We start from the raw sequence: 12,419 nt of genomic DNA, 5'->3' as shown, positions 1-12,419 counted from the left end.
GATTAAATAAATTCAGTGCTCAATATCTGCCTTTGACTTTGTAAAATTCATATACTCGAGCATTCAACCATTTCCTATTTTAAAAAAATAATTATGAATCATTGAACTTCAAAAATTCGAAGAGAAATTAAAAGTATTGAAAGCCCAAGGTAATGAAAACTGAGTACTTACTGAAGGAACTGCTAAAAACAGAGATGGGAACGAATCATTTAAAGATAATCCGGTTCCGAATCACCAAAACGATAAATTCATTGTAACATGTCAATACTTACATTTCCTAGAGCTACATCGCAGAGCAGCATCAGACCCAACGGACTGTTGACGTTGGTGCAACAATAATTGGCCGACTTGGAGACCATATCGGCAAAGTAGATACCTTTACCGAACATGTAACCGGTCACAGGAGCTTCTGGTGGAGCGATGCGAAGACCTTGAGAGAGAATACCAGCGAAGTTGGTAACTCTGGAACCGTGCCATAACAATTTTCTGTTCGGAAGCTTGCGGAATGGTTTGTGGCGCTTTTCTTCTCCTAAAAAGATTCGCTTATTTAGTTATTTAAGCATAAATACGTACAAATAAACTCAGTTTCCAAAAGACAAGAGTAGACAAAAATTGACATCAATAAGGTGGATAATATCAAATTCTTCTTCCTGTACCTCACTGTAGCGATTCTGAAGGTTAATTTTCTTCTATGGTTAATTTCTCAATCCACTGCTTTAAATTTTTTTCAGTCCTCTTTTCCTTCCACTTTTCCTTGAATAATTAATAGTATCAACTCATACTAATACTCATATACACTGAACAGTTGTTCAGTGAAATATTTTTAATCGGAGCTTTAGCTTAATTTTATTTAACAAAAGTGTTATACGATTCTGAAACATCTTTTTTCGATCTTAGTATAGATTAGAACGAGATCTTTCATTATTATTATACAATATTTGTGTAAGAAGAGCGTTTTTCAACTTGTGTAAAAGTTTAGCAAAAATTGATTACCAGAACCTTAGTCTCAAAACGCGGGAAAAACATAAGTAATTATAGTCTAAGATCCGAATAGGAGGTCAAAATGTACCCATCTGCTTGCCGGATGAAACATTTTTTTATTCAATTTCATATATAAACAAATATTTCTAGCATGGGTTGCCTATCAAAATCGTGTCATAGCTAGCCTTAAAGGAGGGTCGAAGAGGTTGGTCAATATTCCAAACACATTTTTTAAAGTATGGTACTTATTTTATTTTTAAATTCTTCTTCTTCTTCTTCTTCTTTTATATAGGCAGTACTGCCTGTTTTTCTTCAACGGTGCCTTTCATTCTGCCCCTAAGTTGTCATTCCATCTTTTCCTTGGGCGTCCTATACTTCTCCTGCCTAACGGTGACTTGTCCCTGGCTATTCTTACTATCCTTGATTCAGACATCCTGCTTATGTGCTCATTCCACTCTTCTTTTCTGTTCTTTGCCCAGGTATTTATATTGTCTACTCCACATATGCGTCTGATTTCCTCACTTCTTACCCTATCCTGTAGTCCTTTTCCAGTAATCCTTCTTAAGATTTTCATTTCGTTGGTTTCCAGATGTCTTCGTGTTTTGCTTGTATCTGGTCTTGTTTCGGTCGTGTAAGTCATAACTGGCCTAATAACTGACTTATATATTCGGGCCTTTGTTTCCAATCTTAGGTGTTTGTTTTTCCAAATTGTGTCGTTTAGGCATCCGGCCGTTCTACTGGCTTTAATTATTTGGTCTTTTACCTCTTCTTCGATATTGTTGTCGGCTGATAGATTAATTCCCAGATATTTGAAAGTCATTACTTGTTGTATAATTTGATTGTCTAACTCCAATTTGCATCTTATTGGCTCTTTGGCAATTACTAAGCTTTTTGTTTTTTGGACTGATATTTTCATATTCATTTCTTTTGCGTTAATGTTGAACTTGTGCAATAATCTTTGTAGGTCGTCTTCGCACTCTGCTACTAACACGGTGTCATCAGCGTAACAGAGTATTTTTATCTCTCTATTGCCCATTTTGTACCCTCTTTTTTTCTTCACTTGCATCCAATATTATGTTAAACAGTAGAGGGCTTAGTGAATCTCCTTGCCGGATTCCTGTGTTTGTTTCTATGGGTTCTGTTATTATTCCATTGGCTTTCATCTCTATTTTATTTCTTACATATATGTTTTCTATCAGTTTTATGATATCCAGTGGTAAATTTTTCTCATATAGAAGGTGTATCACATCTTTTAATTGGATTCTATCAAACGCTTTCTCTAGGTCTATGAAACAGAAAACGGCTGGTTTGTTATATTCTAATGATTTCTCCGCTATTTGCCTTATCACAAAAACTGCATCGTTACATGATCTTCCACTTCTAAATCCTTGTTGTTCATCCGATATATTTATGCACGCCATTATTTTCTCCATAAGTATTTTTGTTGTGAGTTTCAGTATAGTGCTCAGTAAATTTATCCCTCTATAGTTACTGGGGTCTGCCCTATCACCTTTCTTAAATAACGCTATCATTTGAGTGGTTCTCCATTCTTCTGGAATTCTTCCTGTATTTATTATTTTACTTATAAGGATATTCAGTTCTTTGTGAAGTCTATCTCCTCCGTACTTTAAAAGTTCATTAGCTATTCCATCTTTCCCAGGAGCTTTTCGATTTTTCATCTTTTTTAAGGCGTTCTTTATATCTTCCTCTTTAATTTCTGTTTTCTCATCCGATTCTAATCGTGGTGTTTCCAGTTCTTTGTGATTAGCTGTTTGATAAAGGTTTTTTAGGTAAGTTGTCCATGTATTTGTATCAATATGTTTTACTTCTATCAATTCCTTCATCTCTGCTCTTTGACCTCGTTATCATTTTCCACATTTCCCTTTGCATCCCATAAAAGTCGTGCTCCATCTCTTTTGAAAATGCTTCCCAATGTTCTGTTTTCTTCCTTCTTACTATTGAGTTTAATTCATTTCGTACTCTTTTATATTCTTCATATGTTTGTCTCGTTCTTTTGGACTTGTATTCTAGGTAGATTTTCTTTTTTTCTTGGCATTTTATTTTTATTTCTTCACAGAACCATGGAGTTCTCCTTTTCTTTCGTATATGTTTACTTATCTTACGTTCTCCAAGTGCTTCCGTTGCTGCCATTTTGATATTATCTCTGATCTTCCTCCAACTTTCTTCTATGTCTTCATCCGGTGTAATGTAGTTTTCATTCAGTACTTTTTGCAATCTTCTCTGGTATAGATCTCGTGTTGACAAGTCTCGTAGCTGTTCTACCTTTATTCTTGTCTCACATTCAACAGGGTCTTCTTTCCTGTTTCTTTGTAGCTCTATTCTGATTTTTGCAAGTAGTAGGTTGTGATCGCTTCCAATATTAGCTGCACTTAAACATCGTATGTCTAGTACTTGAGAGTGGTGGATGTTTCTGTTTGTCAATATATAATCAATAACGGATCTGTGTCCTCTTGTATTTTGGAATGTATATTTTTGTTGATCTTTGTGTCTGAAGAACGTATTGTTTATTCGAAATTCGTTCTGAGAGCAAAAGTTAATAAGTAGTTCCCCATTTTCATTTTTGTTGTCTTCATTGAATCGTTGCTTTATTCCTGGTATAATTATGTTACCGACTCTTGCGTTCATGTCTCCTAAAATGTATATTATCTCATTGGCTGGTATTTCGTCGACTGTTTGTTGAAGCTCGTTATAAAAGTGGACTCTGTCGACTTCAGGTTTGCAGTTTTCTGGGCTATAAACTCCTATGATATTTATTTTTTGCTTCTCTAATTTGACCTTAGTAACTACGATTCTTTCTGATATATATTGACATTCATATATGTTATCTGCCCATTTTTTGTGTATCATTAAGGCCACGCCTTCTTTGGCTCTCATATTTTTTGGTACACCACTATAGATCAAGAAGTATTCCCCAAGCCACGTCTGTCCTTTTCCTTTCTTTTTTGTTTCCTGGATCGCGCATATCTCTATCTTATTTTCTCTCAGTTCCTTTTCTAACTCCTGGTCTCTGTTGTTCAATGATTTTATATTCCATGTTGCAATTCTGAGTATATTTTTCCTATTCTTTGTCCTGATTCTCGCCGTTTTCGTCATCTGTGTATCCGTCCTGTTCCGAGGCATCCCGTTGGTTCTTTGAGCATTGCTTCATTTTACGATAGGTAAGTTGCTAACCTCGCCTATTAACCCTCCACTTTTATCCGGGCTTGGGACCGGCTGTGATGACTACCAAGCTACTCGATGCACCTGATAGTTATCCCAGGCAGTGCAAATTTTTAAATTAAATAGGCATATTCAGTACAATTCATGGATTACTCAAGAAAAAATTGAAGGAAAATACTGAAAAATAAGCCATCGCGGTGGCAAATTTTTAAAAACACCTCAAAATATAATCAATTTTTCGTCAGAACTTATCATTGAATCGTGGTAAGCACGAAATTCAAAAAAAAATATTAGCTTATGAGTTTTTCGAGGTAACACTGTCAAGTTTTTTTAGTTTTATCTAATTTTGACTTTTTGATACCACTCAGAAGTCAAAACAACGAATTTTTTTTGTAAAAAAATTAACATTATTTTTTATTGTTAAACAAAAAATAAGCATACAACAAAAAATATCTCGATAGCTTTACCTCAAGGAATGTCTAAAGAAAATATATACAAAATTTCAGGTGGGTCGGTCAAGTAGTTTTTGAGTTACAATATCTACAGCCTTTGAAAAAAGGAGTTTTGAGGAAAACGCGTTTAAAGTATTGTCAACTTTTATTTTCAATTCCTTTTTTGTCTTTCAAATCGTAAAATGATGCACGCCGGAATCTTTTTGAATCGCGGAGTAATTTACAAAAGAAAATAAAAACAGCTGTTGACCGTTGTTCACTACGTTCAAGCGTGCTGGCGCGAACCTGCTGCAAATCGAGTCGAAGCTAGGACTATTTAACATTATCTCCCTACCTCCCTACCTTCGAATCGTTTTATAGCAAGTTCGTGCCAACGCGCTTGAGCGTAGTGAAAAACGGTCAACAGCTGTTCTTATTTCTTTTATAAATTACTCCGTGATTTAAAAACATATTTCGGTGTGCATCACTTTACCATTTGACAGACAAAAAAAAATTGAAAATAAAAGTTGACAATAAGGCGTTTTTCTCAAAACTGCTTTCTTCAGACTGTAGACATTGTAACTCAAAAACTACTTGACCAACTCACCTGGAATTTTGTATATATTTTCTTTAGACAATCCTTGAGGTAATGCTGTTAAGATATTTTTGTTTTATGCTTATTTTTTGTTTAACAATAACAAGTATGTTGATTTTCACCCTTTTTTCCAAAAAAATACTCTTTAGATATGTTGATACTGTATTGATAAAATACTGTTAAGATTTCTGGGTGATATCAAAAAGTCAAAATTAGATAAAACTAAAAAAACTTGAAAGCGCTACCTCGAGAAACTCCTAAACTAATAAAATCTTTTTGAATTTTTTGTTTACTATGATTCAATGATGAGTTCTGATGTTCACTGCAATATTCATTATATTTTGAGGTGTCTTAAAAATTTGCCACTGTTGGCTTATTTTTTAATATTTTTCGTTGAAGATAAAAAAGATCAAGGCAGGTTTTGTTTATATTTGATTCAGAGTTGGACCACCATCTCCATATAGCTATTTCACCATCCTTATGCCTCATCGGTGAAGCTCAGAAGTCTCAACTCTGAAGGAAATACAAACAATTCTGCCAATTTAAGGCAAACCAAACCATCGCAATGCAATGAACCCACCTCTGAGACGCAATTCAGCGACATCTCTCGTATTACGATGAAAACAACGAAAAGCCCCAGATGCAAAGTTTACTACCTTTTAAACAATTAGAATAATTGAAATAAAAATATAATAAACAATATTTTAAATCCAAGACTTTTCGTTAATAAACTGCTTTCTGGCTGCATCCCATATCTCCGGATTTTACAATATATAATCACAAGAGACGACGAAAGTAGGAGAAAGCAAATAGAGGACGCTTAGGCCACGCATTTACCTTCCCTTCGTCAAGGAAAAGGACCGAAAGACAGTTTCTAAATACTCAAACTGAGTAAAAATGAAAAAGATAAAAAAGATCAAGGCAGGTTTTGTTTATATTTGATTCAGAGTTGGACCACCATCTCCATATAGCTTTTCGTTGAGTTTTTTCTTGAATAATCTATGAAAATGTTTCATCCGGCAAGCAGATAGGTACATTTTGACCTCCTATTCGGATCTCGTACTATTACTGCATAGAGAAAATACATACCGCCGGAAAACAATATGTAGGAACCAAAAAAATCAACTTCTCACTTTTTGGACCTAAACTATCATACATGGAACTTATGATTAGTTAATGTACTGAAAAAGTGTTTTACCTTTTCGTTTGACAGTATACACCTGGTCGATAACCAACTCATAAGTATTATGGGTAGCTGCATGGGTATTCTTGACATATTCTTCGATAATTTGGAACTCTTCGCTTGTTTTCTCCAAGATATCGATCTCTGTATTGAGCTGCTTGTAGTAGCTGTCGACTGTATGTTCGGAACCTGATGTTTTCATCAAGTTGTAGGCGATTTCGAGTTCCAGCAAGCTGTCCAACATTTCGATTTTTTGCTAAAAAGTAAGTTTACATCAATAGATAGATACTACTTCTTTTAAAAAGGCTCGGATTTAGCTAATAAAACAACTTTTATGCGAAAAAACTTGTTTTCCACCTACCTCTACCGAAAGTATACTTTTCCAGACCTGATTGTAGGGAGCAAAGTCGTACTTTTCCTCTCTAGGGAGTAAAAGTGACGTCATGGTATGTCATTGATGAAATAACTTAATGACACCCTATATTCTATTTTCTATTACGTAAGTACCTATACATTTTAATATTTATTTATAGAACACCCTGTATTTTGCAGAATGGAAAAAACAGTCAATTTTTATTTTGATTTAACAATGTTTACATTAATAATTTGACAGTTGACAGTTCTACAGTACCCACTTGTTAGTTTTAGTTCTCTAATAAATTTTGTTAGTTACATAAATAAATTATGTAAAAATGAAAAAATGACTTTTTATTTGAGGAAGGTGGAAAAACCATATGTATAACATGAGAGTAAAGTGCCTTTTCCTCCCTTGAATGATTACTACCCTCCGCTACGCGTAGGGCAGTAAACTTCATTCTCGGGAGGAAAAGTAGGATTTTCCTCCCTTGTTATAGAAATAGCTATTTGTATAGCAAGGGAGGAACAACAAAATTCAACAATAAATTCAACAAAATTTACTAGCACTAAAACCAACAAGTAGGTACAATATAACTGTCAACTGTCAAATATAAGTCAAATTATTAAGGTAAACATTGTTAAATCAGAATAAAAATTCACTGTTTTTTACCATTCTGCAAAATACAGTGTTTTTAAATAAACGTTAAAATGTATAGATACTTACGTAATAGAAAATAGATATTGTAGAGTTGGTGCAAAACCTCGTGAACCTTGAAAATGCGTATGTATAACCGAAATAAAATGAAGCCTAAAACCATACGACTATTTTATTTGCTGCGAATTGCGCGGCAGGGTCCCATCTGCACCGTGATATTTTCAGTAATGTCGGATTCAATCATTTAGTTCGTATATTGATGTTACCAAATGAATGAATTAGGTTCACGAGATTTTGTAACAGCAATACAGGGCGTCAATAAGTTATATTTCATGAATGAAATACCATGACGTCACTTTTACTTTTCCTCCCTAGGGAGGAAAAGTACAAGTTTGCTCCCTACAATCAGGTCCGGAAAAGTATACTTTCGGTAGAGGTAGGTAGAAATAGTTATTTGTATGACAAGGGAGGAAAGTGCTACTTTCCTGATTTTTAATATAGGTGAGATACAAGGTTTTCAAACTAAAACCACCAAAATGTCATTTTCAAAAAAAAAAGAGATACGAGGTTTTCACACTAAGTCATCGATATGCAACGTCAAGACTTTAATCATCCAATACGAAGAATTGCTGAAGTGCAGATTCCTGGAAGGAGTAGGAAAGGAAGACCAAAGAAGACCTGGGGGAGACGATTAGGCAGGACATGTTGGTAAAGGGGATTAATATTGATATGACCCAAGATAGAATTGTGTGAAGAAATGTAATTAGGGAAGCCGACCCCGCATAGGGATAAGGCAAAGAGAATGATGATTGTTTAAATATTTATCTTGAATAGCGAAGTAGTATAATAAAAACTTACCTTGATAACTTCGGGATCGTCCAAGATTGGTGGATCATCAACACCGAAGGAGTGAGGTATGAATGTGTAAAATCTGTTGGAGGCATCTATAAATCTGGATCTTTCTGCTTTTTCGTTTATCAGAGTTTGCAATTCGCTCAAAACTCCAAAAGCCTTTTGAATCTGTGATTTACTCAATTTTCCTAGAAAAAGGACACATACGATTGTAATTGCAACCAGCCACAGAAATGGGTCAAGAGACAGTTAAATTACATTATTTAAGCATTTAAATTAATGAACATGACGGCATTGAGTCGATGTTAAAGGAATTAAAATTATTAAGAGGCAACATCATTAATTTTGAATATTTTGTCGAGATATTAAACACACATATTCGTAATACAGTAAAAAATGGCGGTACAGAGCCCAATTTGAGAAATATGTTAGTATGTATGTGGAAATTACTCTATACTTAAATAAAATATTACAAAAACGAGTCTGTACCGCCATTAAAAAGAACAAAAAATACATTTTAGTTTGAGTTACTAAAAATCGATTATCTTAACAAGAAATCGTACTTGACTGAATTGGCAACATTTAGCGCGCCTATGAGTATATTGTGCCTTCGTTTTTGATAGTAGGTTTGTTCGTAGAACGATCAGCAACCGTTGCCAACCGTCAGACGCAAGCGCGTTCGTAGTCTACGAACTCGAACTGTTAACTGCGCAGCGCTAACTGTTAACTGCGCATGCGTCTGATGGTTGGCAACGGTTGCTGATCGATTGGATCGTACTACGAACAAACCTAATATAATGTCACTGCGTTGTCACTGCCAGTGTCGTACTGCCGACGCACTGTTGAAAGTTCGAAAAAAAAATATTGATGACACGCTGATGTAGCCTCTTAAGAGGATGTACACATCCCTGCTCGAAAGGCACGTACCTATGGTAAGAGTAAAAGACCAACCAACCAATCAAATAAATTTACTCACCCAAGGGCATTTTTTCTGTATCCAACTCGAACTCCAACATAAGTTTCTGCATAGTGTTCACGTCAAACATAACCTTAATAAGATCTTGTACTCCAGGATGCAGCTTTGAATCACACTCGACAATGTCCAGCTTTTCAGCTTCCTCCTCTCCGTAGTCCATCTCAATGGGGTACATTCTACCAGGGACTTTTTTGAAGTTATGTCTATTTCTCCATGCGTTTCCGGATTTCTCTTCGTATACTTCTTCGAAATTTTGTTTGGCGTGGATCAAAGAATCCATCTTCTGAAGTTTAGTATCTGTTGAGAGAGAAAATAGTAATGACAAAATTTCATTTTATACGATTTTACAGTGATTTGGTGTTTATTTAAACAAATTTGCATTTTCTATCGTCAAGTATCAATGGAAAACAATATTTTAATAGAAGGGACTCAAAAATGTCATTATATGTCATTATATAGTGCAGAAAATGTTAGAATACCGTTTTTTACATTTTTCTCCATTCCCAAAAAACATCATAATCGATTTGGCTGAAAATTTGCCCACAGATAGCCAAAACATAGGACTTTAAGTGGTGAGAAGGATTTGAATTATATTACAATATCAAAAAAGTTACATGCAATATCATAGTCAAAAATATAGGCGTCTACTGTAAGTACAATTAACTCGAAAATATTGACCTCACGACAAAAATTGTTAAAAAGAAATTGTAATAATTGTAAATACGATTTATTTGGAACAATTTCAGTTCCTACCATTTTTGTCGAAAAGTTAAAAATGGCGGAGATATTGAGCAAAACAGGTTCACCTTTAAAATCAAGATGGCGGCTAACATAACGGAGGAATTCATTCGTGATTTTAAATTTAGAGAAATAAAATTTTGGGCAGCTCGGCATGCAAGGTCAAATGCTATCCCGACTGGACTAATATACTTTTGAGTCTGATATTACTGCATGTAACTTTTTTGGTATTGTAATATAATTCAAATCCTTCTCACCACTTAAAGTCCTATGTTTTGGCTATCTGTGGGCAAATTTTCAGCCAAATCGATGATGATGTATTTTGGGAATGGAGGAAAATGTAAAAAACGGTATTTTAACGTTTTCTACACTACAAAATTTGATCAAAAACTTGTTTTGAATTAAAATAACTTGTTATAATGCCATATAATGACTTTTTAAGTCCCTTCTATTAAAATATTATGTTTTTCATTGATACTTTACGATAGAAAATGCAAATGTGTTTAAATAAACACCAAATCGCTGTAAAATCGCATAAAATGAAATTTTGAGAAAAAAAAAGAAGAAAAAGATTTTTTGACCTTAAATATCTTATTTTTACGTCCCGCAGAAGCTATATACCAATTTTCAGACAAATCGGAGGTCCAAATTTTTTTGCCAGAGTGATTTGACATGGAATGTACCGAAATTATTATCAGTTATTGGGGTGTATTCTGTAACATTTCCGTTAAATTTAAGAGGCCTCTAAAATTTAACTTTTAACGGTCCTCTAAAACTTATAGGTTAGATTGACATTCTATAAACACATATTATGGAGGACCGCTAAAATAATATTTTTTAGAGGAATCCTCTAAAAGGTTTTAGAACAAATACGGCAACGTCGCACGTTGATCGTTTATGAACTACTTTTAACCTAGAAATTGACCGAAAACTGACTGTCAGAGAAAAAAAACCTTAAGAAAGAAGAAGAAATTTACAGTTTGCTAGAAAATAATATTTATTTTATTTAATTATTTTTTATCAAAACCTATATTTTTCAATTAAACATTTTTATTTATAAAGTTATACATTAAAATATTGCTGAAAAATTGCATATCGTATTTTTTCTCTCCTTCTACACTAATTTTGGTCAAATGGTCTATTTTCAATTACATTAAGGTCATCTACCTCATCTGCATCTGGTTCTTCTAAACCTTCTGGAACTTCATTTTTATTAACATTTGATACGTTTTGTATTGTTCCACAATAATTTTAAATAATTTTACCTGCATTAATAGGATTTAATGGCTTTGACAAACACCTTGATTTCAACACTTTTTCAATCACATTTCTAGGTAGGGTAGGGTAGGTAGGTATTTACCTACTTTCTTTAAAATGGTAATTGTAGTGGTTGTAGTTACTTTCAGGTCAATTACCTACGTTTTGTTTTTATTGTAATCTGAATTCAGCTCTACAAAAAGAAACAAAAATTTGAATTTTATTATAGAGGTGTAGTGTGTCGATTGTAAAGTAAACTGAGACTTACTGAAACATTTGTCATTTTTATATGTTTATCTCCATTATAATACATAAATAAGAAACCACTATTCATATCAACATAACCAAACAAGCATAAAACATTTAACGGACTGCTAAAAATTTAGCGGGTACATTTTGACATCCTCTAAAATATTTTTATTTAGCGGGAGTTTTAACGGTTTAGGTTATGATTTTAACGGATGCATCATTTACAGAATACCAAAATATTTTTAGCGGGCGCTAAAATTTTAGAGGCCTCTAAAATTTAACGGAAGTGTTACAGAATACACCCCATTATCAGTTAAGTAACTGGAACATATAGAAACATAGACCAACTGCATGCAGTCTACTTGAATAACTATGAAATAAAGATGGATTGAAGATAAAATGGAGAGATGGATTGAATATAATGAGGACCTGTTTGATGATAAAAAAACAGAAATTCGTATGAAAATATCGACTCGTCCAAACATAACTTTTAATAAGGTGAAAAGAGCTATAAAACTAGCAAATAATTCAAAAACAACCGATGGAAATTCCCAACAAAATACTAAAAGTACTCGACGATAAAGGTACAGTTGAGTCCGGGAATCTTTACCCGTGCGTCATCATTTAAAGCATACGAAATAAGTCGATGATAAGTCGGAAATTGAAATTTACTAAACGCAACAGCAAGTCACTTACTGTCACTTGCTGTTGCGTTTAGTAAATTTAAATTTCCGACTTATCATCGACTTATTTCGTATGCTTTAAATGATGACGCACGGGTAAAGATTCGCGGACTCAACTGTAAATATTCTCCTCTAACATTTTCAATAAAATATGTGAAACAGGGCATATATGAACAGAGTGGTTTTTATCAACATTTGTAAAGATACTGAAAAAAAAAAAATAAAAAATAAACCCTAAACAATGTAGCAATCATCGCACCATCAAACTGAAAAACCATGTAC

The 12,419-nt window shown here is 33.8% G+C and overlaps 1 protein-coding gene across 1 annotated transcript in view; it reads right to left on the bottom strand.

The window, feature by feature from the left end:
• LOC114332242 (poly [ADP-ribose] polymerase) overlaps positions 1 to 12,419 on the bottom strand; it is an 85,777-nt gene that overhangs the window by 11,326 nt on the left and 62,032 nt on the right. The window contains exons 8-11 of the mRNA XM_028282000.2: positions 9,211 to 9,507; positions 8,241 to 8,422; positions 6,386 to 6,626; positions 273 to 529 (exon numbers count right to left, since the gene is read on the bottom strand). Of these exons, the coding sequence (XP_028137801.2) occupies positions 273 to 529; positions 6,386 to 6,626; positions 8,241 to 8,422; positions 9,211 to 9,507 (977 nt within the window). The remainder of the gene's footprint in view (positions 1 to 272; positions 530 to 6,385; positions 6,627 to 8,240; positions 8,423 to 9,210; positions 9,508 to 12,419) is intronic.

This window comes from Diabrotica virgifera, chromosome 9, assembly GCF_917563875.1.
Source record: "Diabrotica virgifera virgifera chromosome 9, PGI_DIABVI_V3a".
Classification (NCBI taxonomy): domain Eukaryota; kingdom Metazoa; phylum Arthropoda; class Insecta; order Coleoptera; family Chrysomelidae; genus Diabrotica; species Diabrotica virgifera.
The sequence above is the reverse complement of the archived record's forward strand: the minus strand, read 5'-3'. Positions and strand labels throughout refer to the sequence as shown.